The following is a 27,385-nucleotide window of genomic DNA, read 5'->3' as shown; positions in this document are numbered from 1 at the left end:
AAACGTTACAGAATATCTAGTTGTAATAAATATAAAAGATATTAGTAAACCTACACCACAGAGTGTGTAAAATACTGTTTTGGGGAATTCTGGAATGTAAATAAACCGGGATAACTTTAACCATTGAACTTTGTTAGTGTTAACCCCGGTCTGTCTGTATTATCGTCTGCATTAAATTAAAATGCGCTTTTCATACAAATAAGTTAGGCGATATAACACTCGTATATATTAGTTCATCTCTGAAGCCAAACTATAACTTACCCAGTACTGAAGCCCCCACACACCTCCCCCCCACCACCTCCCCCTCCTCACACTCCTTAACTGATAAACACTTCAGAGTTTTTATCCAGCTCGGTAACTAAGCGCTCGCGCTACCGCGCAAAGTCACGGCCAAACTGAGAAAAATATAAACCGGGTTATGAGCGTTTAGCTCGCGAGCTCCTGGACATCTATCCTCAGCTTGTGTCCTTCATGAACTGCATCACATTATATTCACAGATATAACCTGCAGATTAACTCTTACCCAAAGAACAAATAAATGCTAAATTTATCCAGACAACAAGCGGTCAGATTCTAAAGGCATTTTTCTAGAGCACAAACACTCTTCATCCGGTAGTGCAGCTTTTGTAATAGGGACATTAAGAGTATTTTCGAAGCTTTAGTGTCTTTTTTAGTTAAAGAGGAGTGACATTGTGTGTTTGTGACACTGACAGTAAACTGTAATGTTAACTCCAGACTTGGTAAACAGATCATTAAGTTATCTAAAGTTACATCTGACCGCTGCTGGTGCTGCCAGTGATTTTCAAAATGGCCGATAAAAAAACTAAACTGAGAAATAAACTTTAAACTAATCCCAAACAAATGTTATAAATTAAAACACTTACCGTGAATAGTCATTAATCCGCCATCTTCATCTCTAGTGCAGTTTGGCAGCGTCAGTTCGGCGGGGGTGGGAGCGGGTTGTTAAAATCACGTGATTGCAACTCAGCGCAGCTAAATTGCTGGCTTGTTGTTAACGTGTCCTTGAGAACGAAGCGCCATCTAGTGGTGGAACCAGGTAAATGCATAAATAGGGCTTGAATGGGCGGGTTTACTGTGAAATCTTGACACGCCTTTCTCGAAGAAAAAGGAGGGGGGATTACGGCATGCATAGGGCAGCCGTACGCCATTCGTACGCAATTCACACGCCCGCGGCTATTTGGCGTGGCTCCATCTGTAAAAAAGACCAAAGAGATGGTGGTGGACTTCAGAAAGGACAAGCGAACTCCTCTCCCCCTACACATTGATGGAGCAGCTGTGGAAGTGGTCTCCAGCTTTAAGTATCTAGGTGTCCATATAGCTAAGGACTTAAACTGGAGCGTCAATACCTTGGGCCTGATTAAAAAGGCCCACCAGCGCCTCTACTTCCTCAGGAAGCTAAAACGAGCTGGGCTTGGAAGCCTGGTTCTGAAGAGTTTCTATCGAGGAGCGGTTGAAAGCATCATTAGCTCCTACATCACTGTGTGGCATGGCAATAGCACCGTAGCTGAGAGGAAAGCCCTGCAGAGAGTAGTTAAGGCTGCACAGAGGACAGTGGGGAGCAGGCTCCCCTCTATTACCAAACTGTACACTGCAAGATGCAGAGGAAGAGCCCTCCGCATTAGTAAGGACTCCACCCACCCTGCACATGCTTTATTTCAACCTCTTCCCTCGGACAGAAGGCTGAGGAGCCTTCAGTGCAAGACCACCAGGCTCAAAAACATCTTTTGTTGGCATGGCAATTGGCACCGTAATTGGCATGGCAATTGGCATGGCAATAGCACCGTAGCTGAGAGGCAAGCCCTGCAGAGAGTAGTTAGGGCTGCACAGAGGACAGTGGGGAGCAGGCTCCCCTCTATTACCGAACTGTACACTGCAAGATGCAGAGGAAGAGCCCTCCGCATTATTAAGGACTCCACCTACCCTGCACATGCTTTATTTCAACCTCTTCCCTCGGACAGAAGGCTGAGGAGCCTTCAGTGCAAGACCACCAGGCTCAAAAACATCTTTTACCCTGAAGCAATTAGACTGCTGAACTCTAGCCGTCCTCTCCCATTAAACACAATCAAACTTTTAGTGTAATATATAACTCTATGGTGCAATACATATATATAACCCTATAAGTCGAATATACAATGTGTGCAATACAGCCTCTGAAAATGTGCAATGCACTATGTATAGTTTATGTCTAATTTCCTCCATAATGTATCTCTGACTGCTCTTATTTATATTCATGTATATACATATTTACACCCTCATATTTACTGTATACTACTATGATATTTCTGTGGCTTAAACGGGACCTGAGTCCTAATTTTGTACCAGAACATGGAAGTGTGCTGGTATGACAATAAAGCTTCTTGAATCCTTGAATAGTTCTTTGCCCGAGACGTGATTCTTCTTTCCTGCATTAGCATGCCATCTTCGGCAGCGGAAATTCTCCCCTCTGCCTCGGTTAGACGTAATTCATTCGACGCCACTCTACCGGTTAAATTAGAAAGGGATTCCTGTATTGCGACAACTGATGTAGAATTATTGTCCAAGTGGCTGTCGATTGCACTCAGTCTGCCATCGATATTGCCCAGGCTGGCTCCCAACGAGCAAATTTCTGTTAGCATGGCGTCAGAGTGATCTGACGAGGCCTCATTTGCCTCAGCCTGTTTTTTCTTTGCAGCTCTGGGAGGCCAAGAGGACGCGAAGAGCGGAAAGTCTCGTAATTTTTTTATCTCGGACATTGATGTTTAATGTAAGAGCGATTGACTTCAAGTTTGCATCGAATTAACTTAAAGATAAATTAGAAAAAAAAGGGAACTGGTGCTGAGCTAACAGAATATGTGGCCATCTTCGGCGAGGTCCCTCTAGCGCCCCTTGTACTTGTACTTTTTAAAGTAGTTTTTAAAATCTCTAATTTTACTTTTACTTAAGTATGTTTTGTTTAAAGTATTGTACTTCACTCCATTTTAAATCATATTCACTACTGAGTAAAAAATAAATGAATGAAAATGAAACATAATACAATGGGGAAGGAAAAAAATTGCACCCCAGAAACCACTGCACTGATTGATTGATGGAGACAAAACAGATGCCAGTGATGCAGACAGCTGAAAGTGAAATGCCAACAAACTCTTATGATTAAACCCCTGGTCATATTTAAGCGACCACTTTGATTTCAAGCACAACATAGAGAACAGATTTATTATGCAAGGGTGTTTCATCCCCCATCCCACTCGCACTGTTAAAAAAAAGTAACTCAGTAACTTTAACTGACAAGTAAAGTTGCTCTTACTGTATAAAAAACTACTCAAGTAAAAATTATATTTAATCTTTAAAAAAAAAGGTTTTAAAAGGTATTTTAAAAAATTATAAATGTATTACTAACAACATGAGTGGAAAGTCGAATGGTATTTACAGTATATAAATGTTTTAATTTGCTTAAATAACAGAGTCAACCTATTTTTCTGTTTGTATTGTGTTCATGCAGCAGAATAAACTGCCTTTGACATTTGCCGTGAGTTTGTGTAGTGTTATCCTTTTTTTGAGAAGAGATAATGAATTTAACATGCTATTTTGTATGGCGTCAGATTTATGTCAAAAGTCACGAGCGCGTAAGACATGCTCACGAGCACATTATGTTATTTCACACGCGCAAAAATGAACCTTCAGCTGGCATGATAAAAGTACTCGCGCACAAATTCAACAACCGGGAGCTGTACAGGCAGCTGCGCGCGTGCGCCTGGCATACTCTCATAGGTTAACTCTGCTTGCGCAGTGGAATCCTGCTCGCGCGCAGCGGGCTTCTGCTCGCGGAGCGCTGTTTTGCTCACGCAGTGGATTTCTCCTCGCTCAGCTGATTTCTGCTCGCTCGAGTCTAGATGACTTTTGACAATTTGGGGGCGGAAACCAAGGAGGGCACTGACTCTCTTATGATTGGTCACTTTCATCGTAATCACACCCACAGGGACATCCTTGTACCTTGATTGACAGCTCTCATTACAGGAAGGCACGGAGTCAAAGTATCTGACGGAGTTCAGTCATTCAGTTAACACTGCACAGTGGACGGAATGGCGGCTACACCTGAAGATGTAGGCGTAAGTGATATTGATATATGAAGGGGGCTGTGTGTTTGACAATGTAGCAATTTAATCTGAAATTTGTTTGGAACATGTAAGTAGCTGACATAAGCTAATCACCTTAACTACCTTAACTACCTTAACTAGCAAGTTTTAGGCTAGCAAACTCAGCAGGGGCTAACGTTAGGTGTCTCTCAGCAAACTAGCGTTTTAGTCAGTGCTGCATGTGTAAAACAAAACGTAAAGTATGGCCAGTGGTTCCCAAACTTTTCATGGCAAGTGTTTTAGTTGAGCTAGTGACCATGTACAGTACCAGTCAAAAGTTTGGAAACATTACTATTTTTAATGTTTTTAAAAGAAGTCTGATTAATCTGATTTATGATCAATGTTGGAAACAGTTGTGCTGCTTAATATTTTTTTTTATAACCTGAGATACTTTTTCAGGATTATTTGATGAATAAAAAGTTAAAAAGAACTGTATTTATTTAGAATAGAAATCTTTTGTAACAATATACACTAACGTTCAAAAGTTTGGGAACAATAACAATTTTTTAAAAAGAAATTAGTATTTTAATTCAACAAGGATGCTTAAATTGATAAAAGGTGATGGTAACGATGTATATTGTTAGAAATGTTTTTATTTTGAATAAATGCTGTTTTTATGAATAAATGCTGTTAACGTTTTACTCATCAATGAATCCTGAAAAAAGTATTCCAAAAAATAAATTAAACAGCACAACTATTTCCATCATTGATAATAACTGAGTATCAAATCAGCATATTAGAATGATTTCTGAAGGATCATAAGACACCAAAGACTGGAGTACTTGCTGATGAAAATTCAGCTTTGCATCACAAAATTAAATTACATTTTAAAATATATTAAAAAAGAGAACCATTATTTTAAATTGTAATAATATTTCATAATATTACTGTTTTTTTTTTTTTGTTTTTTTTTAACTGCAGGCTTGATGAGCATAAGAGACTTCTTTCAAAAACATTAAAAATAGTAATGTTTCCAAACTTTTGACTGGTACTGTATGTTACAAGAACACCTCTTGACTTGGACTTCTTACAGTTTGCATGTCGGCAGGAGCCTGTACCTATGGGAACCACTGTCAAGGCATGTAAATGTACCCCAAGATATTGTACAGTGTTAATTTCATGTTGTTTTCCACTTCAACAGGACATAGTCAGACGTGAGATTACTTCCAGGCTGATCATTAAATTAGAGTCAGCGCTTTCAAGAATGCCTCTTGACTTGGACTTCTTACAGTTTGCATGTCGGCAGGAGCTGTCCCTATGGGAAGCACTGTCAAGGCATTTAAATGTCCCCCAAGATATTGTACAGGCCTTAAGAGATTTCCTCCATCTGGTCATGGACCACATTGAAAATGCTGAAGTTACCAGCAGTACTGTTGAAACTGTAGCTGGAGAGATGGGGCGTCCCAGGTACAATTTAGAGGAGGAGAGACTTGTTGAGCTTTTGGAGATAAATCTGTCTGTGGACTGCATCGCAAAGTTAATGTGCGTTTCAGCCAGTACAGTCAACAGACGTATGAGGGAGTTTGGTCTCTCTGCCAGACAGAACTACAGCAATGCTACTGACCAGGAGCTTGATAATGCAGTCCAACGCATCAAAAATGAAATGCCCACAGCAGGCTATCGGATGGTCAAAGGGAGGCTAAAGTCCATGGGAATCCACGTCCAGTGGAGGAGAGTTACTGCATCAATGCATCGAGTGGACTCGCTTGGGATTCTTTCTAGACTGACTGGACTGGGCTGCATTGTGCGAAGAACTTACTCTGTCAGGGGGCCCCTTTCACTGTGGCATGTCGACACTAACCACAAACTTATCAGGTCAGTACTGTATTTATTTTGTTAAATATAATGATGCAGACACTGATAGATCTCAAAGCATAAGTATGTTTCCATGACATTTCTACAATAAAAATCCAGGTTGAAACTGGTAATGTAGGTCTTTATTTTGTTCCTATCAGGTACAACATTGTACTTTTTGGTGCAGTGGACGGCTACTCCCGGAAGGTAAGATTTCATTTCATTGGGTCTTTTCATGTGTTGGCCTTCTGTGTAAGCAAATTTGCTATGATGTACACCAAATAATTACATGTTGCATTCAGATGGCTGAAATACTACCTTATTGACGTGGGAGAAAAAGTTATTATATAGGGTGCCGCATGGTAGTAAGAGTCATTAAGGTGTGTTAAAATATCAGATTCCCTGAGGCATGAAGGGACCAGAGTGTAATCCAATTGTACATGTAAGATGTTGACAAATAGTAAATGTACATTTGTGAAAATGTCTCGTTACACAGGTGATGTGCTTGAATGCTGCAACAAACAATCGTGCATCAACCGCATTCACTGCCTTCAAAAAAGCTACTGAGAGGCATGGAATACCCTCAAGGTAAGTTTTTACAGGCTTCAAGGTACAGACACAAACATTATGGATGTTATATTTTAAGAAATAATTTACTGTAAACTCAGGGTTCTCAAGGATTATAATTTTAAATGTTTCCTCACAACACTCTACTTCCTTATACTCTCCCAGTCATAGCCTTACCCCTCCACGCTGAACACGTTTATTCTGACATAATGTAGCACTTTATTTCTGTGTATTGTACATCACTGACAGATTTTAACACACTGGTCATCTGTGTGTGCCCTTCAGGGTGAGAGGTGATCAGGGAGTGAAGAATGTTGAAATAGCCCGATATATGTTCACTGTCCGTGGAACTGATCGAGGAAGCTTCATGTCAGGAAAAAGCGTCCATAATCAAAGGTTTTCCTTTTTTGTATTTTGGATGCTTTTAACAAGCTAATAAAGAGGTCTATTGTGTGTAAAATCACAACGTACTAACATGTTATCATGTCCTTGATTGTTAAAATAATTATTTCTAAATCCGTAGGATTGAACGTTTGTGGCGGGATGTCAGAACATGTGTGATATCAAAATATTACAACGCACTCCACAGCCTAGACATGGATCACCTTCTTGATGTGTCCTCCAGAGGTAAGGGTTTGTCACATCATATTGTGCTATTTGTCATCTACTTTCTCTAGATTGTTGTACGTCTTGGTCAGTTAAATGTTTTCTGTGTCTGTGTTCTATTATTATTTGATTTTTGCATGGTTTGTAAGGTTTGTTGTTTGTTGTTGATTTTATTTAATCCTAGTACCCATTCCATACAGGAGGTCTTTGTCCCCTGCCAGGCCGTTATTGTAAAAAAGTAACTGTTCTTAAAAACTTGCCTGGTATAATAATAATCATGACTTGAGGTGGAAAACAAGGAAGGCGCAGGCGTCCTTATAATTGGTCAATTTCAACACAATTGGATTGGTTAACAGATGCCTGAAGCACTTTTTAATAAACATTAATGGAAAAAAACATAAACCAATGAGATGTATTTATGAAAGGCAATTCAATGATTAATGTTATGTTTTCAAAGCTCACCTGTGAAAAGTAACATACTCCTACCCTGTCCCTTTATAGAAGATCTTTTGACAGTCCACCTGACATTCCTTCCTAAACTGAAGGAAGACCTGGAGGCTTTTGTGGAAGGTTGGAACAACCACCCACTGAGAACAGAAGGAAATAAAACTCCTGAGCAGATTTGGCACTCAGGAATGATGCTTCGACCGATTGACCAGCCAGAGAACCTTGAGGTTCTTTTTTTTTTCCTTTTAAAACAACTAAGTTGCTACAGTAAATTTTATATCCAAAATAAGCTGTTAATGTAACCTTGAAATGGCCCACCAGGCTCTAAGCAGTGTAACACATCTTCAGCTGGTGAAAAAATCACAATTGATGCAAATGTTGTTAATACAGTTCATATGCACTCAGTAACCTCTTCATTTGTACACTTGTACTGTTTAACACCGATACAAATATTTAAGCACCTGATCAAATCAATTTGTTGCATAGTTACACAAACCCTAAAGGTTTATCTTCAGCTAATGTTGAAAAGCCAAACAATTGGGATGAACAGATTACATTAGATGCTGTAAACACTGACTTATGATGGCGGTATTTTTCTGTCTTGTTCAAATGTCAGGATATTGAAGAGCCGGACATTGACTGGGATGTTGCAGCTGACTATGGAGAAGATATGGATGGTGTGATAGTAGTCCCTGAATTTGAGTGTCCACTGAATGAACAGCAGCTAGTAGAGCTTCAGGTGCTGATTGAAGAAAATGGAGACACTGACACTAGAGACCTTTACCTCCTATGTCATGAATATGTGCTTCAGGCTTTATCAGGTGTTTAATGTTTGTTTTTGTGATCAGAAAGTGATGTAAATAAAATATACAACAACCACAGTTAAATCTCTAGATTTATTATTTTTAACAATAGAAGTACTTTGTTGTACACTTGTTTGTACACAGTAGAAAATAGAAACAAAGCACAAAAAGGGTAACAAAGTTACCAAGTAACTAAAACAAGTAACAAGGACCTTTAAATGCTACTTTAGTGTCTGCTGAACTCGTAACCACCACAGATTGCCTCGGTTAGGTTGTTTTCAAATTCTTGGGAGGTGGCTAAGTGGCGTGTAGGAAATGTAATGGCAACAGCACAAGCATTGACAATGGGGTAACAAAGGCTATGTGCCCCATAGCGGGAGTCGCAGTCATGATCAAAATTAACAGTTATCTTGAATGCCTCTTTCTTGGATTCGATCAGTGGAACATGTGCCTGACCTGTGACCCACTAAAGGAAGCTCCGGACTGACAGGCGCTTCCCCCCACCATTTGTTCTGGATCCACACAAAAATACAATAAGGGACAAGGTGTTAGCCTGCAAAATCAAATGCATTAAATCAGCGTCAGTAAGAATAGCACTTGTACATGTGAAAACAATTATGTTATGATTCAGTTAGCCTAATGTTAGTTGTCTAAGATGCAGTTTTTAAAGATTACAAGTTTTAAAATGAGTGTCGGGCGATCAGCATCACAAGTGTTGGCTAAGGCGTTAGCTACAGAACGAATAGGCTAGCTAGTTACGTTACTTAATCAGCTGAGCGAGGAGAAATCCACTGTGCGAGCAAAACTGCGCTCCGCGAGCAGAAGCCCGCTGCGCGCGTGCAGGATTTCACTGCGCGAGCAGAGTTAACCTATGAGAGTATGCCAGGCGCTCGCGCGCAGCTGCCTGTACACCTCCCGGTTGTTGAATTTGTGCGCGAATACTTTTATCATGCCAGCTGAAGGTTCATTTTTGCGCGTGTGAAATAACATAATGTGCTCGTGAGCATGGCTTACGCGCTCGTGACTTTTGACATAAATCTGACGCCATAATTTTGCTTTGGGGAAATTTGGCGCTGTTATACTTGGGTTAGGCACTGTGGGGACGAGGGTTCGATTTCCACCTCAGATCTGAATACACACTGTCTGCATGTTCTTCCTATGCGTAGTTAGTTTCCTCCAGGTACTTCAAGTATGATGAAGTGAGTGAGTATAGAAGATGAATAAAGTGAATAAAGTAGGGCACTATCCTGATTATTAAATGTCATATAGAATGTTTAATGGCTTAATATTTTTCTAAATTTGAAAATTAGTTTAATAATAATAATAATAATAATAATAATAATTTAATCTTTAACCACATTGCATAGAATATCATTTCAGTGTTTTTATCATCACATCATACTGTACGTCTCATGGGAATGACCTACTGTGTGTAATTTTTCTGACTAACGCTATTCATAATTCACCCTCAACAGGTTGTTCCAATGAAACAGTTGTAATTAGACATAAAAAAAAAATCAATATTAATTTTGGTAATTAATCAAATTTAGGCCGCTATGTGAGTGTGCCCTGCGTTGGATTGGCACCCCATCCAGTCTCTTTACCCTGCTACTCATGCTCTAAGTCTCCTGGGATAGGCTCCAGGCAATCCTAAATAGTTTCAGGAATATGAAAAAATGAATAAAATACAATGGGCTAAATCGATAAGTGAGTGAGTAAAAACTATTTTTTAAGTTGAAGAACTGCCAGGATTATTATTGTGGCGTGGGCGGGGCAGCGGCTAAGGACCGTCGTGCCTTGCATCGGGGTTGTCAATGTGTTCACCCTGCTGGGGAAGTTTGTTTGGGCTAGTGGTTTCGGCCAGGGTTGTGTGTTAGTGGGTGTGTGACCTGTTAAATGTGCTCCGGTTCATGCTGAAGCTGAATCGGATGTAGGTTCTCATGTGAATGTGCTGCTCATGCTATACAGTGTTTATGACTGTGTACTAAATAAAGTACTCCCAGCCATTTGCATTGGGCAGTAAGCAAGCTCACTCGTCTCTCCAAGATCTGTCCGGCGGTAAAACGCTACATTATACTCAAAATAAAAAACAAACAAAAAAAAATAATACTAGCTCCCACGGCTAACTAGTGTTTTTAAACAAATTCTCACTCTGCTTATGTAGACCCTCGGGCAGACTAACCTTGACACTACACACCGTGAATTGGAGATACTGTAAGTCCAACAACTCGTACTGGGTGAAGAAAACTGCTCACTTTCCAGTTGTCCAGAAGACGACTTTATATTCTTATTGTTCTCAGCAAATCCTTCAATAAGAATTTTATATTTCATTTTTATAAAAAATTGTAAACATTTTGTATATGTCCCTAAAACTGATGTCCATCTTGTCATTTGGGGAAACTTTGAGAAATTGGTCGATATAATCAGTGACATCACCACCATCACCCTCACTGGAAAGAATAACACTGTGAGTACATTACGTATTCACACGTATTTTATCATTTTCATCATATTGTGATTGTAGTTTGATGTCAAGCTTCATATGTCGACAAGAAATTCAAAATATGTGATAAACAGGACACAGTCACGTGCAACAGTGGATCACTTTACTAACTGAAGGTCCACCATGTGATCATAGGATGGAATAGTGAGGGACATTTCTTAGATGAGTGCTAACAAATAAACAAATAAACAAAACCTCCCCCACACCTGACACACACTCACATACACTCGCTCTCTCAACCTGTCTTCCTGAGCTGTGCTTTACACAGGCCAAAACAAGCTCTGTTTCATATCCTACACACAGCGCTCGGCCAGTGCTCACACATCGAGCTCACTGACAGGACTCGCCTTCAGTTCGGACCAGAGTTCTTACAGCGGTGCGACCTGTTTTTGTCCGGTTTTTACACACGACACGCACGAAATGCGCAGTCCGCCGGCTCGAGCTGCAGGCGCGCGGCGCACGTTTATGGCTACTGCGCGAGAGTGCGGCTGTCTAACTGACCGTGTCGGGCCTCGGAAGAAAGAGGAAAGGCCTTTCTCACTAAACGTGTGCTTGAACGCTTGAGATCTGCAGTCAGGACTCGGATATTCGCAGAGAAATGTCCGGAGAAAACACACTCGCTATCGTGTGACGGAAGCGCAGTCATTCAGCGGCTGCCTGGTTGAGTCTACACCGCTCTCATGTGTGCTTTAAGATCAGAGGGCTCAGCGTTACACTCGTTTATTCTACTTAGATCCCTGAGAGAGAGAGATGGCAGAAGTGGCTCCCGCGCCCGCCGCCGCGCCCAAGAAGAAAGCAGCTTCGCGACCAAAGAAAGCCGGGCCCAGCGTCGGCGAGCTGATCGTCAAAGCGGTTTCCGCGTCCAAGGAGAGGAATGGCGTGTCTCTCGCTGCCCTGAAGAAAGCTCTGGCTGCCGGTGGATACGATGTGGAGAAGAACAAGTCCCGCGTCAAGCTCGCCGTCAACAATCTGGTGAAAAAAGCGGTTTTGGTTCAGACAAAAGGCACCGGCGCGTCTGGCTCTTTCAAGCTGAACAAGAAGCAGACCGAAGCCAAGAAAACCGCACCCAAAGCGAAGAAGCCGGCCGCCAAAAAGCCCGCAGCAGCGAAGAAGCCCAAGAAGGTAGCAGCCAAGAAACCCGCCGCCGCCGCCAAGAAGTCTCCTAAGAAGGCAAAGAAACCCGCCGCTGCCGCCAAGAAAGCCACCAAGAGCCCCAAGAAGGCGAAAAAGCCTGCGACCCCTAAAAAGGCAGCGAAGAGCCCCAAGAAGGCGAAGGCGGTGAAACCCAAGACTGCCAAGCCCAAAGCATCCAAAGCTGCCAAGCCTAAAGCGCCCAAGGCGAAAAGGGCAGCTCCTAAAAAGAAATAAACATATTAAGTTTATTTCTTTCATATTTCCCCCTAAACGGCTCTTTTAAGAGCCACCCACGTTGTCGCTAAATGAGCAATAATCCACTTTTGTCAAACTACATGAATAGAATAACCATGTTATTTTGTATATAAATTTAAATATGTTAAATAATTCTTTTGATTGTGTAAAGCTGCTTTGGGAAAATGCCAATTGTTTAAAAGCGCTATACACATAATTTAATTTAATTTAATTTAATACCATGATATTCTAAGATTTCCTATAATTTTAGGATTTTGAAGTAAAGTATACTTCTAAAGTATACACTTCAGTCTATTTATGTAAAAGTATACTGAAATGCATATAAACCAGAAATATAAAAGGTTTTTAAAATGCGTGTAAAATCAAAAAAGCATCAAAACTCATGTATTTCTGTTATCTTTCGACGAGACAGGGGGCGGGGTTGGAGAGAAGACGGAATTCGACGGCGTGTTAGTGATTGGTTGGTTTGTCACAACGATTGTAGCCAATGAGGATGCAGCGGTTTAGACTATATTAGAGAGCGCTAGAGAATGATCGCTTACATTTTCGGTTCTTTTTGACCAATTTAACGTAGTGAAGTATGTCTGGAAGAGGCAAAACCGGCGGGAAAGCTCGTGCCAAGGCTAAGACGCGCTCATCCAGGGCTGGACTGCAGTTCCCCGTGGGCCGAGTCCACAGGCTCCTCCGTAAAGGCAACTACGCCGAGCGCGTTGGTGCCGGCGCTCCGGTCTACTTGGCCGCTGTGCTGGAGTATCTGACTGCTGAGATCCTGGAGTTGGCTGGTAACGCCGCCCGCGACAACAAGAAGACCCGTATCATCCCCCGGCACCTGCAGCTCGCCGTGCGTAACGATGAGGAGCTGAACAAACTGCTCGGCGGAGTGACCATCGCTCAGGGTGGTGTGCTGCCCAACATCCAGGCTGTGCTTCTGCCCAAGAAGACCGAGAAGCCGGCCAAGACCAAGTAATTTTACCTACTGTTGCACTTGTCAATATCCAAAGGCTCTTTTAAGAGCCACCCATTTTCCTTTAAAAGTGCTATTTTTCCTCATCAGTTCACAAAAATGTGTAATAACACGTACATTAATATGACTATGACTGATATTTTGTAATAAGAGGTTACAGGAGAATGAGAATTGTTCGTTGGAGATCTCTTCTATATAATGTGTGTAACTAATTAATTCTACAGTATCAGTTCAGTCAACTGAATCATCTAAGTCAAATATGTGAATGTTTTTTTTTTTTTTTCTTTTTAGTTGAACAGGAGTATGATTAAGAATATCTGACTGGAATAGTATTTTTTAGGGTGGAACCAATGTTCTCCAGTCAGGGGAGAGTCAGGGTTCAATTGTGTGCGACACTATATACTGGCCATGTGAGAGTTGTGTTCGGCAGACAGTAATATTTTGAGCTTTTAAAACTGAGTTTTACTTAAAAACTGTACTTAAAATTACCGCATGCTAGCGGAACATCCACAAGAGGAATGTGATGGTCAGCAACGACAAAAAGCCTCATGGAGCTTTCAGAATAAAAATAAAATGTGCATGAAATTTGCTACCGTGTTTTAACGTTGCATTATAAATATGAGCATTTTGAGACGTATATGTACAAAACAATGTATAACCTTGTAAATAACATTTTAAAACGCAAGCAGCCCGCTCGGTTTTTGGTGAAGAAATTAAGGTTGAAACCGAGTCGGTGGGAGAAGAGGAGCCAATAAAAGAGGAGCCTCGTTACGTTACGGAGGGACGTAACGCGTTGGAACCAATGACAGGCGGCGCTTTCGAAACGCCCAATCAGCGCAGCCGAGCGTTAGGCTGTAAATAGGCCGCGCTCTCTAGTGTCACTCATTCTGTTTTTCTCTGAAGAAGCACAGACAGCTCGTAAGCGATGGCAAGAACCAAGCAGACCGCGCGCAAATCCACCGGCGGTAAGGCGCCTAGGAAGCAGCTCGCCACTAAAGCTGCCCGCAAGAGCGCGCCTGCTACCGGCGGCGTGAAGAAGCCTCACCGTTACAGGCCCGGCACTGTGGCTCTGAGGGAGATTCGCCGTTACCAGAAGTCTACCGAGCTGCTCATCCGTAAGCTGCCGTTTCAGCGCCTGGTGAGAGAAATCGCTCAGGACTTTAAGACCGATCTGCGCTTTCAGAGCTCGGCTGTCATGGCCCTGCAGGAGGCGAGCGAGGCTTATCTGGTCGGTCTGTTCGAAGACACCAATCTGTGCGCTATTCACGCCAAGAGAGTGACCATCATGCCCAAGGACATTCAGCTGGCCCGCCGTATTCGCGGAGAGCGCGCTTAAACATCAAACTCCGTCTAATCTACACAAAGGCTCTTTTAAGAGCCACCTCATTGTTTCAGAAAAGTCGGCATGTTTCCATATCTTTAATAGGGTTGGGTTTTTACACACTTTTATACACACCTGACTGCAGCAAAAAATTAAAAAATGTTTTATAAGGTGGTAAAAGTTTCCAGAAGTTAAGTTTATAATAAGTGATTAGTCAAATGCATGAAAAGCAAATATGTATTTGATGTCTTGTTACAAACTTTCTCAGTGAAATATAAAAGTGTAGCATTACATTACTAAGTGACTTTCACACTGACTTGGGCTGATATTTTGTTTACCAATGCAGTAGATAAAGCTTGAGATTATTTTAAGAATGTAATAATTAAATCTGTTTAAGTAATAGAAAATATATATAATATTCGTGTTCTTCAAAACGCTTGTATATGCATTTAAATGTAATGCTATTTCAGCAGAATTGCTCAATTTGTCCACATTCACATTGTGCATAACATACTAGGTGTGTGTGTGTGTGTGTGTGTGTGTGTGTGTGTGTCTCTCTCTATCTCTCTCACACACACACACAGTTCATGTATGAGAATAATTACATACTCGTACGTACCTCGTACTCCCAGAACTAGTCTTTCATACCCAAAGACCTGAAATATGACATCAGGAAAGATGCTGGATGAAAATTGCAAATGCTTTTCTTTTATTTTAAGGTTACTTTCTCTTCCGGGATAGGGTCAGGGAAAGGGTCGACACAGGCTCCACTACATCATGAAAAACAACAGGCCACCTTAAGGTTAAAAAGAAAAGAATTACAAGAAAGGACAGAGTCGGTTGTACTTTCTTCGAAAGGACAGAGTTGGTTGTACTTTCTTCGAAGGCTCAGGTCTTTTAACATCTGTAACACCATTCTGCAGATGTTCTATGAAACCGTTGTGGCGAGTGTCATTTTTTACGGCGTGGTCTGGTGGGGTGGTAACATTAAGGTGTCTGATAAGAAAAAACTGGACAAGTCAATTAAAAAGGCCGGATCTGTGCTAGGCATGAAGCTTGACTCTGTGGATGTAGTAGCGAAGAGGAGGATTCTATCCAAAGTACAATCCATTTTGAACAATCCTTCTCTCCTGCTACACAGTGTCTTCGCTGAACAGAGGAGCAGTTTCAGCCAGAGACTGATTACTATCAAGTGTTCCACAGAGAGCCACAGGAGATCCTTTCTCCCAACGGCCATAAAAGTTTACAACTCTTCTCTGTAACTCATACACACATGCACAGTATGTGAATTTTTCACTAACTGTTACACAACAGGACATTATCACTTACCATATTAATAATATTGATTACTGCCTACTACCCAATTTCCCTCTGGGATTAATAAAGTTATTTGAATCTTGAAAAGTCATTTATTATTGCTAAAGCAGTACAATGTCAATAAGGGGCAAAGGCATTATATGCCTTTTCTCAATAAAAAAAAAAAAAGCAAAGGCGGGACGAGCTAAAACTGTCAATTCTGGACTGGTAGAATAGCTGATATTGAACACTATCTCTTGCGTTTCTGTCAGATCTTACAACCTGTTTACCAGCCTGTTGATTAATTTGGTCTTTGGTACGGAGTTAGGAAATATAAAATTAAACTAATGGTTCTCTGATGAAAATTCACAGTTCTATTGCAATGGGCCCTTATAATGGGAAAATCTCTTATCCCGGACAGACTTAAAGCTGTTTCATATGCAATGCACATGACCACCAAGCTAAAGACTGCGGAGAGACGAGGTGCTGCAAATGTGGCAATTCCGGCACAAGGGCAAGGACTGTACCAATAGAGAAGTGTGTAATCTTTGTCGGACAGAAGGCCACACTTTCAGTTCCCAAACTCATACAGTAATAAACTCAAATCAAGACAACAACAGGCAAGTGAACCCAGCACTGTCCAAATCTCTCAGGTTCAATCAGCAGGAAAGAAAATTAAGCAAGGAAATCAAGTAGCAAACAGCTGCAAGACACGACGACGAAAAAAGTCTCCTTTTTTGGAAGCAGCTCCACCAGTGGGGTCGACAGCAACTCTTACTCATCAGAGAGCGACAACAACCGTTCAGATGCTTCCGAAAAACAGGTGGATGCACAGCCAGGGGGAGAGACACAGGAAGAACACACGCAGACCTGACGAGGCAACCAAAATCAAGGAAAATGAAAACGTCAACACCCGACATGAGGCAAGATCTAGGAATAAACAACAAATCAGCAAAAACCGACTCGGAGACTAAAAAGAGGATTCTTGCATCACCAGATCAAGAAAATAGCGAAAAATCCAAGACAAGAAAGACAAAGGTAAATGATCACTGACCTTTTTTCCCATTTAAATGTCTTTGGACTTGATAATCGCTACCTCCAATGTAAGAGGAATAAAATCCAAGGCTAATCGATTTACAAAATTAAAAACTCTTTGTCAAGAACAATTTGATATCTTATGTATAGTAGAAACTAGATTAACAACTTTTCAGATGTTAGAGAGACAAAAGAATTGTGGGACAGAGGACCCCCCTTCTTCTCAATTGGGGAAAATAAAGCAGACGGTATAGCAATATTAAAACTATAGATTAAAACTATTAAAAGCCGAGAAATAATTCCAGGTAGACTCATGTTCATAGATGTCTTTTATTGTGGTCGGAAAATTAGAATATTAATCTGTATACAGCGCAAGACACGGTTAGGAAAATCCAATTATTTAGAAAACTTAAAATGTTATTATGTGTCGGTTTCCCAATAGTAATCTTTGGTGACTTTAACACTATTACTGACGAAAATGATCGGATTTCAGATAAATTGGGTAAAATTAGGAGAGAAGGGCCCTTCTTAAGAACCATGATGAATGAACACCAATGCCTGGATACGTTTAGAATTTTATTTCCAATGAAGACTGACTTTACAGAATTTGATGTTAACTGCAAAACCCGGATTGACAGAATCTACATTAGCAAGAATTTTGGATTAAAATATTATAAGACTAAATTGTGAATTGACTCAGACCATCTAACTAAATGTGCAAATGTTAAAAAGCTTTTCTTTGATCCTAGATACAAAGAATGAAATAAATAGAATAAAATCTCTAGATGTACTCACAATAAATAATTGTGAACTATGGGAGGTTTTTTTTTAAAAAAAAAACAAGTAAAGGCCTTCCTAAAATATAAAAGTCGTGTGTATAACAAAGAAAGAAAATTATAAATATATCATTGGTCATCTGGTCAAATATATGATTGGTCAAAATGGTCATCTGACAGAGTCTTTTACAATAAGGAGAGGCGTTAAACAAGGATGTCCCCTGAGTCCTAGGGTTCTGGCAATAAGTCCATTCATTTATAAAATTCAAAATGACAAGCGACTTAAAGGAGTAAAATTAGGGGAAAACAGAATTGTAATATCTGCTTATGCAGAGACATTACAGTTTTTACAAAATCAGAACATGACCTAGAAATAATACTCGAGCATTTTAAATCGTCTGAAAGAGCCTCAGGGGTGTCACTAAATATGAATAAAACTGAATGTGTATGGATCGGAAATTCTACCAGGAAATTTAAAGTCGAAATTCCAGAGACTCAACACTTAAAAGGTTTGGGTGTTTACATTGACAACGAGGAATGTGTTGCACATAATTGGGCTAAAAAAGAAAATGTAATTAAGGAAGAATTAGACAAATGGAAAATGCGGAACTTAAGTTACAAAGTGCGAATTAATATTATCAAAACCTTCATATTATCTAAAATAATGTTTTTAACATGTATCTTTCCACCACCAGATAAATGGATAAAAAAAACTTAACAAAATATGCTGCAACTTCATCAGTCACTAAACGAACATTGTTATTTAAGAACAGAGATCTAGGCGGATTAGGTGCCATCGATTTCGGCATCAAAACCAAAATCTCTGCCATTAAAATAATCTCAAGCGAGATCAACAGAAACACAAAATGGATTGGAAACATCACCAATTGAAAACCAAAAAAAAGGCCCCCTCAGAACTGCAGTACCCTACTATAAACTTATATTTTCAGATTTTACACATAAATATCGAGATTTAAACATTGATTGGATAAATTACTCTAATAATCTTTTTTTTTTACTTTAATTAATGACCAAATCCATGGACAAACAATAGCATTTAAAAACCTTGAAATTGACCAAAATGTTGAATGCCTTAAAAACCTCTCTGAGAACATTCAATGTCAATTAAGACGACCACGTGTCCCTTGCCGGGATGTGAAGAAGTTGAAACGCTTGAACATTTTCTCCTTGAATGTTATCGCTCTAAGGAAGTGTGGGACAAAATAAGTGACATTGGTTTAAAAATTGAAATTAATATGAAATCAGTGTTTTATGGACATTTCCATTCTTTCATTACCATTTATTCTAACTCCATTCCACACAAAAATTACATAAATATATACCTACCCGTTCAGCTGCTCTTATTGTTCTATATTTCTTCATACATTCTTCAAATATTTTCTAAATTGTGTATTTTTGTTGTAGAGTTATTTATTTTTTATATATATATTTTTTATATTTTATCTTATTCTTTCCTAGTTTTATTTAATTTTCATATTTATTTCCTATTACTATTCATAGTCTTCTATTTTAGGTCACGAGCAGTTGTCTAAGCATTTCACTGCATATCATACTGTGTATGACTGTGTATGTGACAAATAAAATTTGAATTTGATATATATATATTAGTGTGTATGTATAAATAGCTGACAGTCGTCAATAATGAACACGATTACTTACTGTTATAGGTTTCCGCCATGTACATTTAAGCTTCTGTTTTCAACGAATACTATCAGTCACTTGTGCCTGGGAACACAAGTTATTTTGTGCCATATATATAAAATCTCCTTTCAAAAAAGTGTGGGTATGAGCTCCAGTAAATAAGGTCTGTAGGACGTACACAGCATATGCAAGTTCAAAATTGTTGAGGTTTACAAGAGCTGAAGTCAAGCAAGGCCTAATAGAACATTATAAATAATATGTATTATAGTGGAATCAACCAATACCAGTCACTTTACATGAGTGAGAGTCAACTTGAGAGTTAAATATTTATATAATAAAAGTTTAATTATTTCATTTTCCATCCAAATCTTAGTGTTTTTTCCCCTTAGTGTTCATGTTGTATTAAATGATATTCCTCTGAACGTCTGAGATTCATGATTTTATTTGTTGTAAGAAAAAGTAACAGACCTCAATTCTAGTGCTGCTACATGCTAGTTCTGAATAGCTCTGTACTGCTAGAAACTACTAGAACAATTCAGCTTAAAATGTGTATTTGATTTACAAGTGGTTCCTTGAAAATTACTCTGAAACACATAAACCTACACAGCAGGAAATCACTCTTTGTAAATGAACGTTATGGTTTAAAAGAGTCCACATTTATAAGTAGAGTGTGTACCACATGAATTGGTGTTTTAAATGCATTCGAAGGATTTTAAAAACGGTTTCCTAATTATTCCTACAAGCTGAAGACTCCCAACAGATCGTTTTCCAACTAACAATGTTAACTGATTTACTTTATATATCTAACTGATAAACATCGAATTCGCTCGTCCGCTATAGCCAAACGTTTTATATAAATATAATGCAGCTTTTAAACGGCGTTTACTAAACAGTAAATACCTCACTTTTAGACACATACAGGGGTATAAACTCTTTTGCTGGAGATGTGGGTGGCTCTTAAAAGAGCCGTTGTATTCGCGTCGTTAGCCGTTAGAGTGTTTAACCGCCAAAGCCGTACAGGGTGCGGCCCTGGCGTTTCAGCGCGTACACCACATCCATGGCGGTGACGGTCTTTCTCTTAGCATGCTCGGTGTAGGTGACGGCATCGCGGATGACGTTCTCCAGAAACACCTTAAGTACACCGCGAGTCTCCTCGTAGATCAGGCCAGAAATACGTTTCACTCCGCCACGGCGCGCCAGACGGCGAATAGCGGGCTTAGTGATTCCCTGGATGTTATCGCGGAGAACCTTACGGTGACGCTTAGCGCCTCCCTTCCCGAGTCCTTTCCCGCCCTTGCCTCTTCCTGACATCGTGCTGCTTTTGCAAAGTTAAGTTGTCGAACGAAATCAACGGCCAGCTATCATGTATTTATTCGCCTCCAAAGGACCTACTTGAGACCAGGCGAGGGGGCGGGACTAATGGTACAAGGAGAAGCATTCCCCCCCCCATTAAAAATATATAAAATAAGCGATTATATTTTATAGAAAATAAATCATACATAATTAGTGTAAGGTTAAACACTGACATGGACCACAAAAACAAAGCAGGGATTTAGAGCATATCTGTGGCCTTTAGGTACCTTTTCTAACCTTTTCTAAGTCCACTATAACTTTAGGGCACCTAGAGCAGCACTGCAGCTAAGGCTCCTGTTCAGCCGATCACCACAAACATTTGTGTACACTTTCAACCCAGTCCAGGGAAAGTTATAATCCAGACAGTCTTTTTCTATACTGCTTAACCTGTACAGCGTCACTGAAAGAAATCTCATGACAAATGAAAGTCTAGAGCACATAAAAAACAAAGGATATTAGTGAGACCATGAGGGATGTGTTGTGGCTCATCATTGTTGGTCGTCTGGCTGTACGCTGTGTTGTCAAAAGGAATTGTAATGTTACGTCCAAAACCTGTTCTGATGATGAGACTATTGAACACTTACTAATACACTGTCACCACTCAGCTGAGATAAGGTGCAAGATGAATTCAATTGGATTGACTAGAAATACAGAAATATTTCTAAAAAAAAAGTTAAAAAACATTAAAAGTTGAAACCTTTTTTTGGCTAATAATTTGCATAGCTAATAACAAAATATTAAGAACATGATTTAAAGTGACAGCACAACAGTGACAAATATCTGCTCACACTGTTTTTAAACAGATTTTAATAGAATTGAATAGAATTAAGACAACAAAAGACAATTGACCGCAGGACTGCAAATAAGCATCCATGGGACATGATAAAAATATAAATCAAGGCCAACGTAAGTATCAGTAGTACTTTATAATTCGCAATGTATAATGGCATATCTGTTGAAACATTGTAACATATCAGTGCATAATTGGTACATCAAGTAACAGTGTAAAGGTGAAGCATTTTTGACCATGCGTATGTAATGTGTTGTGAAACCACAGGCTAACCATTACCCCACCATGCTGCATGGGACATTTAATTAATTTATTATTATTAGTAGTAGTAGTAGTGGAATTACCTTAGATTATTTTTTTTTTTTACTGATATAACTAACCTAAATGTTAGAGCCTTAGACAAGAGAGTTAAGGAAACAGTCACTTACTAAACTCGTCTACAAGATGGCAGGCAATATCCATCTAAAACATAAATTTATTCTAACCTCTTTAGACAAGGTAACACATCAGGTCAGCGGCTTTACACATTTGTAAACTGTGAGACAGCTGAGATCATTTCATTTATTGTAATTGGGTTACTGCATGGCTAGAATCTTCTACATGCCGCTCGGCACATCGGGAGATGGGTACAGTATAAATCCGTCGTTTCTGTGCCAGTTATTTACAGGGTATTTATTGCCGGCTTGATGCTCAATTGTATCTGAGCACTAAGGTGTTGGACTGCTGATCACCCTGAAGTGCTCAAATACAATAGGGTTGCTGAGAGCTTGTAAATTATGATCTTGTAACGTAGGGCAGGTTTAGAAAAAAAAAATGCTGTTTATATATAATATTTATTTTATTATTAAAAGGTAAAAAAAAAAAATGCTTCGGATGTTAGTAAGGTACTATAAACTTCCGCCTGTTTTCAGATTTGACCTATAAATACACAGACTTCAACAATGACTGGATAAATCACACAAATAAGGAAACAGTTTCTTTAATTAATGACCAAGTCCAAAGACAAACAAAAACCTTTAAAAACCTTGAAACTGACCAAAATGTTGAGTGCATTAAAAAATGTAAAAAAAAAACAAAAAAACATTTAAATAAAACCCCTTTCAGAAAACATTTGAGACACATCCTGGCTGGTGGCTGCAAGAAGACTCCCAGTAAGAGCAGTAGAGACAGTGTAAGATATACAATCACATTTTATAAATGTACATTTGATTTTATCTTAAAATATGAACATTTACAGATAAATTGGGTAAATACATTAAGTAAAAGTAATTTATAAATATATCCGAGACAAAAAGAACAGAGAAATTATCAAACACAAATATCTAAAGGATATCAGTGAGACCATGAGGGATGTGATGTGACTTATCAGTGCTGGTCGTCTAGCTGTACGCTGTGTTGTCAAATGGAGTTATGTTCTGTTGAAAACTGTTCTGATGATGAGACGATTGAACACTTACTAATACACCGTCACCGCTCAGCTGAGATATGGCACAAGAGGAATTCGGTTGAATTGACCATAAACATGAATGAAAAAATAACAATGTCTGGAATTTTTAAAGGACACTTAACAAAAAAGTAAATAATAAAAAAAATAAAAAAAACCTTCTTCCACTCACAGTGTTTATTTAGCAGGTCGTTCACAGGGACCGGCCAGCATTTATAGTCCAAAACCTGCCTCCAATCTTCATGGTCCAGTGAGGGGGAAGTTGATAAGGACATTTAAAAAAATAAATAATAAATTCACACAATATTCTTCTTTCTTTCATTCACATTGTTACGGCGACTCATTATACTTCTGGTTTTCGAATGTTGTGTCGGTTAGCTGGTGATAGTTTGTACCTATGCTCTGTTCTCTTTGCGTGTTGTTTTTATTTGACGGCGCTACGTGTTGGTTACTACTTCTTCGCCCAGTACGAGTTGTTGGACTTACAGTATCTCCAATTCACGGTGTCAAGCCGAAGTTAGTCTGTCCGAGGGTTTACATAAGCAGAGTGAGAATTTGTTTAGAAACACTAGTTAGCCGTGGGAGCTAGTATTTGTATTTATGTTTGGTTAGTCAGTGTAGTTAGTGGGCATCCTACGCCCAGATTTTGTTTTCGTTTTGTTTATTAGATTAGATCGACTGCCGCGTAAAAATTAGAGGGCGTTTTGTTTTATTTATTTTTATACTTTTGGTTTCAACTGTAACTATGGAGTATTTGGGTTTATTGTTGTACATTACTTACTAAAGTTTGCTGACGCTCATCGCAAGTCTCGAGTTTCCCTCATTCATATACACAGTTCACTTCCCTGGTAGTAATCAGTGACAGTCTTTATTATATAAACATTCCTCCTTTTCTTATTTTTCAGTAGTATTCAGCACAAGAACCTATTATGAAGGGTTCCTTCAGTATCCAGTAGAGTAATAATAATAAAAAAGTTAAAAGTTCTTGTAAAAAAGCAGATAAATGGGCTGCAGGGGGGCGGATGGGTCCTATAATTCACAATGTACCGTATAGTGTATTCATACATTGTATGGATTAACCATTATATTTGTAATATAGTTAAGTTTCACTTGTGTACAATTGGGCTTTTGTTTTCAATAAATAAATCCTACCTGTCCTACCTATTATATATATATATATATATATTGTAGCGCTTTTCACTGCTACAAAGGGACTTGGGGAGACAAGTGAGCTTCCTTGCTGCCCAAAGCAAATGGCTGGGAGTATTTTATTCATCAGGGCACGAAACAGCACAAACCACACAGTCAATAAACACATCAACAGGACACACTTCTAACCCCCCCACACACACACACACCCTGGCCGAAGCCACTAACCCAAACACCTTTCTTCGACAGGGTGAACACCTAACAACCCCTCCCGCAAAGCATGATGGTTACTAGTCCAAAACCCCGCCCACGCCACATATATATATATATATATATATATATATATATATATATATATATATATATATATATTGTATTTTTTACCCTAAGTGTAATACAACATTAGGTTATAATATGTGTATCATCGTTGATTTATACTGAAATAAAATGAGCTCTGGAGAAGACCAAGCCCGCGTCGAGCTAAAACAAGCTAATCAGTATTTCAAACATAAACACGGGATGAGCAGATAATTCAAATATATTTCAGCTCTTTTCTAAAGATTTCTTGTCGTTGCCGATATAAACTTAGTCGTTTATCATTCACTGACTGCTTGTGTTTCCATCTAAACATGTTGTGTTTCCGGTGTTGTGTCAAAGTTGGTTCCCCCACGGAGCTGCGTTTTCTTTACCCCGCCCACGTGATAATTGCGCAGGGAGCGCGCATTAAGAGCGAAGCTCGCCCGCGAGAGGTTATGCGGGTACCACTGAGCTTCTCCAGAGCGCGCTAAGGGTCAAAGGTGGCATTATTACTGTTTTAATCCCTGAAATGAAAGAGACGGAGCACCTTGAAAATTAAACTCATCATTACATGCGCTGTATTGTTTGTTTTTAAACCATGGGTTGTGTGTAGTTTTTGTTCTACACACAACCCATGGTTTATTTATGATATTATTATTATGATTTTTTTTTTTTACAAATGTAATAATTTTGGTTCTTTTTCATATTGTAGCATTTTTATCGCCGAAAAGGATGGTGGAGAGACAAGTGAGCTTATTTGCTGCCCAATGCAATGGCTGGGAGTACTTTACTAGGCACACAGCAGGTATGGCATGAGCAGCACATTCACTCAGGAACCTACATCAAATTCAGCTTCAGCCTGAACCGGAGCACATTTCACACATCACACACGCCCACACACACAAACAGGGCCGAGGCCACTAACCCAAACACCCTTCCCCATCATGGTGAACACACCGACATCCCCGCAAGGCATGCTGGTCGTCAGCCGCCGCCCCGCCCACGCCACAATATATTCATATATATTTTTCATATATATTTTATATTGGTTTATTTTATGCTCCGTTTGGATTTATTCAGACAGATGTGATTTTGTAACCTATTGAGCTGATATTAGGGCATTAAATGCAAACTATCTTGCAATATTAATATTATTATTATTCTTGAGACATTGTATCCGATGAGTCTCTCTTATGACATATACGGTTACAACCTGTGTTGTTTAAAATGTGGCCAAATATTATAGTAAATATAATATACAAGGATATATAAACTTTTCATCAGGGTTGTTTGGGTGATTTTAGTAATCATTAGTTTTTACAAAGTAGTCAAACTTAATGTCTTCATGTGACCACTATCTATAATGTATAAGGCATTATCAGTCATATTGTACAAATAAATGGCAGTGTTTAACAATTCTTTTTTTTTTTTATTTAACAATTGTTTTTATTACATTGTAGAATAATTAAACTAATTAATTCCATAGCTCAAATCTAACTCATTATTTTATTTAAATGTCTGTACAATGAACAAGTTACAATGTGGAGAATACTTTGTGTATAACAGTTAAAGAGAATAAAGAAGCAAAAAAAAAAAAACAAGCCAGCCACAGATGTGGAGTATATATTTGTGAATAACATGGCCATGAGAGAAAAAAAATTAGAAACACTGAGATGACACTACGGCTCTTTGTCTTTTCAGAGCTACATGAGAAACTTTTAACTGTGTATGGTTTAAGCATTACAATTTTCCCCCATGTACATTAAAGCTTTTATTTTCAATGTATCCAGCTAGTCATTTGTGACCGGGAAAACAAAAGGTATTTTGTGCCTTAGGAAAAAAAAAAATCTAATAGAAGGTTATAAATAATATGCATTATCGTGGATTTATAAATGGGCCAAACAATCCTAGTCATCCCAGTCACGTTGCGTGAGAGTCAAAAACTAATAGGGGAGTTAAATATTCAATTACATTTTTTTATATTGTGCTTTTAAAAATGGTCATTGTCTCAAAGCAGCTTCACAAAAATGAAAGAAATCCATTAAAAAATAAAATAATAATAATAATAATAATAATAATAAATAAATAAATAATAATAATAATAATAGTAATAATAATAATAATAAATTGTGTATGTGTGAGAAAAATGTATCCAGATAATAATGAGATGAATAAATTAAATGTCTCTGATGAGCAAAAATTTATATAGTAGGAGTTTATTTATTTCATTGTCCATCAAATCTTCGTGTTTTTTTTTTTTCTAGTGTTTATGTTATATTAAGTGATACATACTTTTTATTACAACAAATTAAACAACGATTCTCTGACATCAGGAGGAGGACACTAAAAGGGGGAATTATGTTAAAATGCTCTTCATCAACTACAGCTCAGCAATTGATACCATAGTTGTTTACATCACACAGGACCTCTCATGGTCCTGTCACATCAACACCGTGGTGAAAAAAAGCCAGACAGCGTCTCTACCACCTCAGACGCTTGAGGACTTCAGACTGCCCTCCAAGGTCCTCAGGAACTTTTACTCCTGCACCATAGAGAGCATCCTGACGAGAAACATCACGACCTGGTTCGGGAGGGTTAGAATTTGATGTTACAAATTCCGGGAACTTGAGCTACTTGCCCAGGTCAACCCGCAGCTCCCAGTCTGCTGAAGATGAAAGGAGGCTGGTTGATTTTTGCTTTGCTTGCGCCTGCTCACCAGCCCTTACGAAGGCAATACTTCTCTGGCTCCCAACATATTTGTTGTTGGCCACTGCATGTAAAATGGTCTCTGCTATACACTCTGCTGTATCTCTGCCTTCCAGATGCCGTTCCAGGTGATCTTGGGCCAGGACCAAGTCTCGTCTCGCCTTGCCCTGAGCCTTGTTGTACTTGGATTGCTCCCAGTCCTGCTCGCCCCTTTGCCACTGTGACCACAAGTGCCTTGTGTCTCAGCCGAGACTCTGCCAACTCCAGTCCCTCTTGTGCTCTCCACTTCCTTCCTGTTCGCACTTCAATACCTGCTGCTGTTACTCTAGAATCTTTAGAGCCTTGGTAGA

At 39.2% G+C, this 27,385-nt stretch overlaps 4 protein-coding genes and 1 pseudogene across 4 annotated transcripts; 4 read left to right on the top strand and 1 right to left on the bottom strand.

The window, feature by feature from the left end:
- The first annotated feature begins 5,419 nt into the window (after positions 1–5,419).
- LOC128515632 (uncharacterized) lies at positions 5,420–11,353 on the top strand. Its single transcript, XM_053489716.1, has 7 exons — positions 5,420–5,948; positions 6,089–6,134; positions 6,424–6,515; positions 6,780–6,890; positions 7,018–7,121; positions 7,602–7,670; positions 11,157–11,353. Exons 1-7 carry the CDS (start codon positions 5,467–5,469, stop codon positions 11,351–11,353), a joined length of 1,101 nt encoding a protein of 366 aa, XP_053345691.1. The 5' UTR covers positions 5,420–5,466.
- A 250-nt stretch (positions 11,354–11,603) lies between these two features.
- LOC128516139 (histone H1-like) lies at positions 11,604–12,221 on the top strand. Its single transcript, XM_053490447.1, has one exon. The coding sequence runs from the start codon at positions 11,604–11,606 to the stop codon at positions 12,219–12,221; it is 618 nt and encodes a 205-aa protein (XP_053346422.1).
- A 599-nt stretch (positions 12,222–12,820) lies between these two features.
- LOC128516130 (histone H2AX-like) overlaps positions 12,821–27,385 on the top strand; it is a 197,602-nt pseudogene continuing 183,037 nt past the window's right edge.
- LOC128516145 (histone H3) lies at positions 14,119–14,588 on the top strand. The gene has a single exon (XM_053490453.1). It carries the CDS (start codon positions 14,132–14,134, stop codon positions 14,540–14,542), a length of 411 nt encoding a protein of 136 aa, XP_053346428.1. The 5' UTR covers positions 14,119–14,131; the 3' UTR covers positions 14,543–14,588.
- On the bottom strand, positions 20,202–20,618 carry LOC128516167 (histone H4). Its single transcript, XM_053490472.1, has one exon. It carries the CDS (start codon positions 20,605–20,607, stop codon positions 20,296–20,298), a length of 312 nt encoding a protein of 103 aa, XP_053346447.1. The 5' UTR covers positions 20,608–20,618; the 3' UTR covers positions 20,202–20,295.

Source organism: Clarias gariepinus, chromosome 28 (assembly GCF_024256425.1).
Source record: "Clarias gariepinus isolate MV-2021 ecotype Netherlands chromosome 28, CGAR_prim_01v2, whole genome shotgun sequence".
NCBI lineage: Eukaryota > Metazoa > Chordata > Actinopteri > Siluriformes > Clariidae > Clarias > Clarias gariepinus.
This window is presented reverse-complemented; position numbering and strand designations above follow the sequence as displayed.

Bases quoted from the DNA above. Each gene is read 5' to 3' on its own strand.
- LOC128515632 (XM_053489716.1), top strand. From the start codon at position 5,467: ATGGACCACATTGAAAATGCTGAAGTTACCAGCAGTACTGTTGAAACT. The intron at 6,135-6,423 runs GTAAGATTTCAT...CTCGTTACACAG, and splicing joins TGGACGGCTACTCCCGGAAG to GTGATGTGCTTGAATGCTGC. The intron at 7,671-11,156 runs GTTGGAACAACC...TCCTACACACAG, and splicing joins CCTGGAGGCTTTTGTGGAAG to CGCTCGGCCAGTGCTCACAC.
- LOC128516139 (XM_053490447.1), top strand. From the start codon at position 11,604: ATGGCAGAAGTGGCTCCCGCGCCCGCCGCCGCGCCCAAGAAGAAAGCA.
- LOC128516145 (XM_053490453.1), top strand. From the start codon at position 14,132: ATGGCAAGAACCAAGCAGACCGCGCGCAAATCCACCGGCGGTAAGGCG.
- LOC128516167 (XM_053490472.1), bottom strand. From the start codon at position 20,607: ATGTCAGGAAGAGGCAAGGGCGGGAAAGGACTCGGGAAGGGAGGCGCT.